The 6,178-nt window shown below is 40.3% G+C and overlaps 1 protein-coding gene across 5 annotated transcripts in view; it reads right to left on the bottom strand.

Moving 5' to 3' along the window:
• Positions 1–6,178, bottom strand: part of ZC3H7A (zinc finger CCCH-type containing 7A) — a 72,991-nt gene that overhangs the window by 2,624 nt on the left and 64,189 nt on the right. For 4 of the 5 annotated variants that reach the window (XM_019507439.1, XM_019507436.1, XM_019507437.1 and 1 more), the window contains exons 18-22: positions 4,728–4,861; positions 3,918–4,023; positions 3,026–3,134; positions 1,687–1,820; positions 1,181–1,344 (exon numbers count right to left, since the gene is read on the bottom strand). In XM_019507439.1, the coding sequence (XP_019362984.1) occupies positions 1,181–1,344; positions 1,687–1,820; positions 3,026–3,134; positions 3,918–4,023; positions 4,728–4,861 (647 nt within the window). Of the gene's footprint in view, positions 1–1,180; positions 1,345–1,686; positions 1,821–3,025; positions 3,135–3,876; positions 4,024–4,727; positions 4,862–6,178 lie in introns of those variants that run through there. The other variant, XM_019507440.1, reaches the window with a different exon arrangement.

The raw sequence follows: 6,178 nt of genomic DNA, 5'->3' as shown, positions 1-6,178 counted from the left end.
TTCTCGTCAGTACAGAGGCAGAAAAGGATCTTGGAATCACTACTGATGCCAAGATGAACATGGGCCGGCAGTGTGGGGATGCGGTCAGGAAGGCCAACTGTACCTTGTCATGCATCCACAGATGCATCTCAAGCAGGTCCAAGGAGGTGATCCTCCCCCTCTATGTGGCACTGGTCAGGCCGCAGCTGGAGTACTGCGTCCAGTTCTGGGTGCCGCACTTCAGGAGGGATGTGGACAGCATGGAGAGGGTCCAGAGGAGGGTCACTTGCATGGTCAGGGGGCAGCAGAGCAGGCCCTACGAGGAGAGGCTAAGGGACCTAAACCTGTTCAGCCTCCACAAGAGAAAGCTCAGAGGGGATCTAGTGGCCTGTTACAAACTAGTCAGAGGGGACCAGCAGGCATTGGGGGAGTCCCTGTTCCCCTGAGCACTACCAGGAGTGACAAGAAATAATGGTCACAAGCTGGCAGAGGGTAGATTCAGACTAGACATCAGGAGGCGCTACTTCACGGTCAGGGCGGCTAGGATCTGGAACCAACTTCCAGGAGAAGTGGTGCTGGCTCCTACCCTGGGGGTCTTTAAGAGGAGGCTAGACAAACACCTTGCTGGGGTCGTTTGACCCCAGTACTTTTTCCTGCCATGACAGGGGGTCGGACTTGATCTGCTCAGGTCCGTTCCGACCCTACCAACTATGAAACTGCCATGAAACTATGAAGCAGCGCTCCCTGGGACACCAATAAGATTTCAGAAATAGCTTCCAGGAGCATACAAGTATCTGATATTCAAAGAGCTTTTCTATTTAAGTGGCTAAATTACTTGTAGGCTTTATGTATCTCATTAAGAAATCTGCACAGGCATGATTAAATGCATTCATACTAAATAGCTGTGATTTACCAATACATTATTTAAACAACATTTCATCCAAATGAAACAAGGCTGTGAACCCACCCAAACAGATTCACATCTGACTCTCACGAAGCCATCTCTCACAAAACATTTGGCTCCAAAAAATAGCAACTGGGTTGTTTTATCATGTGACAAAACACTTAACTATGTTAACATGCAACTATGCTGGCTGAAGTGATTTATAAAAGTGACAGATTAAAACATTTGCTCATTATGTTTATTCACAATCATGAATAGCCAAGTGATTTAACATCATCTAATTTAAAAGCTACTTACCTATCACAAATGCTAAAAAACCCAGTTGGAAAGCGATACTGCCAGCAGTTTTGATCATCTTCAGTGTGGAATACCTTCTCTTTATGCTTTTCTGAAGAAATGTGACCTTGCCATTGTTTTTCACTATTACAGTTTTTTCCACACATCCAGCAGTGAAAGTCTACCTAGTTTACACAATTTTTTAAAATAAAAACAACATTAAAAGTATTTAAATTATGCAAAAATCTCATCATTAATACAGCTTTACTGCATCTGATTAGCCAAAGGACAATTTGCAAGCAAAAGTGCTTTCTATCACCGGACATTCAATCACCACATCTGCAGGTTCCTGAGAGATGCAAAGAAACAGTGCAGTCCATCTAAAGTTTACACTGTGAATTCTTAAAAGGTCCAGGCATTGTAGCTAACTAGGAATATTTCAGTTACTGTGAACAAGGAACGAAGTATTTGGTACCAGGTGAAAAAGATTCCACAGTTTAGGATATTACTTGTCCTGCATTACTTACTGTAACTTCAGCATAATCAGTTGGCATATGAATTTGTTTCCCATTTTCCTTGTTTGCCTGAGGAGCTGTATCATCTCCTTTTTCTGGTTTTTGAGTCTTGAGCCATATGTCATAGAGCTGCTCCATGTCTTGAACTAATGAGAGCAGAAGCTAAAATAAGTACTATGCAATTAAGGCAAGAGTTTGCACGTACTACATAACTAGCCAATAATTCAAGAAGATGAAGGACATGACAAACCGTGTAAGGAAAGAGAGAAAGGGCATTTTTACATGTGCAAGTGCTGCAGCACTGGGAGCTTTGAAAAGCACCCAGCACTGCGCCACTTGCAGTTGTACAAGTGGCAAAATGTGCATCAATGCAAAGAAAATGGTGGTGGTGCGCTTTTGAACTAAAACACATTGGGTGCTTTACTTCAAAAAAGCGCACCACTGCCATTTTCTCCACGCTGACATGCATTTCACTGCCTTATACAACTGCAAACCACGCAGTACAGTTAATCAAGTCTGCTCTGATGCAGCAGATCTCCAGCGCACCTGAGAACTAATAGGTACATGTATAAATACTCATAATGACTACGAAAAACAGCTTAGTGAAGCTTTGGGTTCCATGGTCTGATTCCATTACTTTCCCCTACCTAGACACCCTGGAAGAAAAGCATAGCAAATATTTGCACCCATAGCCCATAATTATAATAGGGCTCTGGTTGCACTGATGTCTGATTTTTGGTATAACTGTCAACTACATTTCAAAACAGCTGTTTAATAAATTTAGTCGGTTTCCCCAGTTTAGAAACAGACTCCAGTGACACATCAATTCTTCAGTATTTGTGCAGCAACGTGATATTTTACTTAAGTTTCCTCACTGGATAACATGCAAAAAGGTGAGAATTAATAATCAGTACTCTTGTTTATATGCAAATACAAGCACTTGCTAGTTTTTTGCAAAAAAATAGCCTCCAAACATTTATACACATGGAATCCCACTAAGGTGTGAATCCAGGGGAATTTGGTACGCTCAAAAATGTTTGCATATCATGGTTTAGCATGGTTCACCCAACACCATCCAATATACATTTAACAAGAACCATTCATTTTATTCTTATAACTGGATGTGCCTAGTTTTTCTACTCATCCTGAATGTAAAGTGGCATAACTTCATATTGGACACTAAATTTTAATTACAAGTTGGGGCTTACTCAAAAATGAGCTGCTTACATTGTGACTAGGTAAGGCTAAACTAAAGGAAAATGGAATAAGGGGTACTTACTTGAATACAGGGATGAAAACAGAGTCATATTAGCCTTATAGCACACTTAATAACCTGTCACTTTATACTTACTACCATTCTCTTTCATATATGTCCACATTTCTCTCTCTTCAGGACTGTGAGCAAAGGAGCAGTTTCCAACATACTGACACTTCTTGCCTGAAGCAATATGATTGCACAACTATGCATGGAGAGAGAGAGATTGATTAGGAACATAAATCAAGTTAAAAGGGTTAATATGGAATGATTGCTGGACTTCCTAGCATTTCTGTATCAGTAAAGTTTACATTTTATTACATTCAAATATACTACTATTAGATCCTTTCAAGTAATTTGGTTTTAGAAAATAAGGTGTTTGAAGAGAGACCTGAGGAAGACTCTCCTACATTTGAAAGCATGTCTAACTTTTCCCCAACTCTTTAGGTGGTCCAATAAAAAAAATTAATCACCCTAAAAAAATTCTTGCCCCTCCCATAATTTCTGGACCATCATGGCTACAATATCACTCTTGCACTACCTGTATATTGATACTACTTTAAACACCAGCTACAACCATATTCATTTTTTACAGATATGAAAGTGCTTCACAAAAGCTAAATCAGTTGTGCTTAAGATGTGGCCTGCACATGCTTCACATGCAGACTTTAAAGTTTTCACTGGAGTTTCACAAAAAATGGCTGCAGAAATTAGGCTAATTACCGTATTCCTTTGAATGTAAGATGCATTTTTAAAACTAAGTTTTTTCTTCTAAAAGCAGCCTGCACATGTTTAGAGTGGAGGAAAAAGTAAAAAAATGTTTTTATGCACCAAACATGCCTGTGCTTGATTAGTTTGTTTCCCTTAAATTGACAGTCAGAAAATTTGGGTGCATCTTAAATTCAAGGACATCTTATATTCGAAAGAATACAGTATTTTCCAGTTACCTCAGGATTTCAATGGAAAAAGTCAATTTTAAGAAACATACATCAAACTGCAAAGGCACTTGTTTCTTTGTGGGAAGAGGACGAATGGTCATCCACTTCTTACGTTCGTTAGACATCACCAGCACTACCCGACGATCTTTGGTCCACCTAAATTAAATGGAGACACTGTATTCAAAAACAAAATGCAACTGACAAATGGTACAGCATGCGGAGCTATACAGCGAAAATTAAGCACCCAAAAGTTATTCTTATAAACACCCCTTGATATATTTGAAAATTTATTTAAATTGCACAAGAACATCTGTTATGGTTGTCAGAAAAAGGAAAAATAATATGCATTTGAGCTGCCAATTGAAGTGTTTTGTGTGAATTTCTTATTCCTGAACAAAGTATACATGTAGGCTGGCCAAATGTCCCATTTTCACTTTGGTACTGCCATTTTAAAATGTACAACCTGGGCACCCCACAAATACATTCCAATCAATGCTTTTCTCCCTTCTTCAACAAGATGCCCAGGACAGGTATTTATAATGGTACTATTCTGACAAAATCGGGACAGTTTTTCTCCTGGGATCCCCCACCTAACAAAGACCAGAGCTCCCACTTTTATCGGAGCCTGGAGATGGCTGAAATGTAGTGCTCTATTTTGTGACAAGGGAAATATGATCACCCTACATCTAAAGATATTTAGCATATCTTCTACCACATTCCACTTTACCCATACTGACTTTTTTGCATTCCTTTTAGCAAAATTTCCTTAAATGCAAGATTAACAAAATATTGCCCATAAAAATCTTTAAAAAACTCCCTGAAAAAGATACTGCACATCAGAAAGAATCGACCTTACTTACGGGTGTCTTGCTTTTGCACTACAGTATTTTCTGTTTTTGTCTGGCTCACTAACTTGGCCATTTCTCCAGCACTGGGCGCACACAAACTTCATCTTCAAATTAAGAGATCCGTGCTTCACTTGGTTCCCCAGAACCTGAAAAAAAATAAGGCATGTTGCATTTGCAAAAAAAATCATAATTAAGTATTCCCCTCAAAGGAAATGGAACGTAGTATGCTACATTCTACCCAGATTACCCTTCATAGCAGTTTTACCTGAAATCACCACAACAGAAATTTCTTTTTGTGTGGAGACTATTTCATTTGTCCAATTTAGTTTAGATCACGAATGTCCAACATAACACCTGTGGGCTGGATTCAGCCCACTGAAGCACCATGATGCAGCCCTTAAGTCTTAGGCTGTCCCTGCATGCCACATGCACCCTGTGGGGCTAGTGTAGTATGCAAACTGGACCTAGTACCATGGGCACTAGATATGGCACAGGGATCAGTCTGGGGTGCACACTGCATGCAGTGCCAACACCAGAATGTTCCTATGTGTTGGCTTTGTGCCTGGTCCAGATCAGGGCCACACACCAGAGCCTCACGTAGGGCCAATCCGGCAGGGCACTACTTGCAGCAAGTGTCCTGTGCTGGCCCCTTGCCACAAGCAGTGTGCGTGGCTGGTACACCCCGACACAGCACATACAGCATGTGCTGGCCCCACTCTGGGGCTCACTCTGCATGTGGTGCACCAGACCAGCACAGTGTGAATGCTGCATGGACTGGCTAGCCCTGGCATGCATGGATAGTCTGGGGCCCAATCCAGATCAGTCCCAGAGCAAGGATTAAGGGTTAGCCCAGCAAGACACCCCATGTAATGTGCACATTATATAAACTCAACAAAAAAAACACAAGTCATAAATATTAGACAAGTCTGAAGCCAACTGCTCCCCGGAAGCAAGACAACAAATTAAGTTTCCCATTTATGTCCAAGTGAGCAAAGCAAAAAGAAAAGGCATTTGCATGAGTATAGCTGGCAATTTGGGAAGAAAAAGTATCAGACTCTGAAAAGCCCAAAGAGCATAATGTTAAAAAATAAATAAATTTAAGGGGGGGAAGGTGAGAAAGAGGTAGAAATTTGAGGCTTAAAGACATTTTCTCTCACTGAAGCAAGTAAATCACATTATAATTCTTCACATATTAGTAAGAAATGTCAACAGATGTGTTAGCTCCTTATTTATATAATAAAAAGCAGAATTGAAATGACCTCAAGTAGTCATCTACTCCGCTCCCCTACTAAAACCAGGATCAACTATAAAGCATTAGAGAGCAATTTTTGTCTAACCTGCACTAAAAATTTAGTCTGATGGATAAACCCAAACCCTTCAGATCTGTTCCAGCGCTTTATAGCCATCATTAGTTGGATAGATCCTGTTATAGTTAGTTTAAATTTATCTTGTTTAAACACATT

Source organism: Gavialis gangeticus, unplaced genomic scaffold, assembly GCF_001723915.1.
Source record: "Gavialis gangeticus isolate Ggan-Ray unplaced genomic scaffold, GavGan_comp1, whole genome shotgun sequence".
Classification (NCBI taxonomy): domain Eukaryota; kingdom Metazoa; phylum Chordata; order Crocodylia; family Gavialidae; genus Gavialis; species Gavialis gangeticus.
This window is presented reverse-complemented; position numbering and strand designations above follow the sequence as displayed.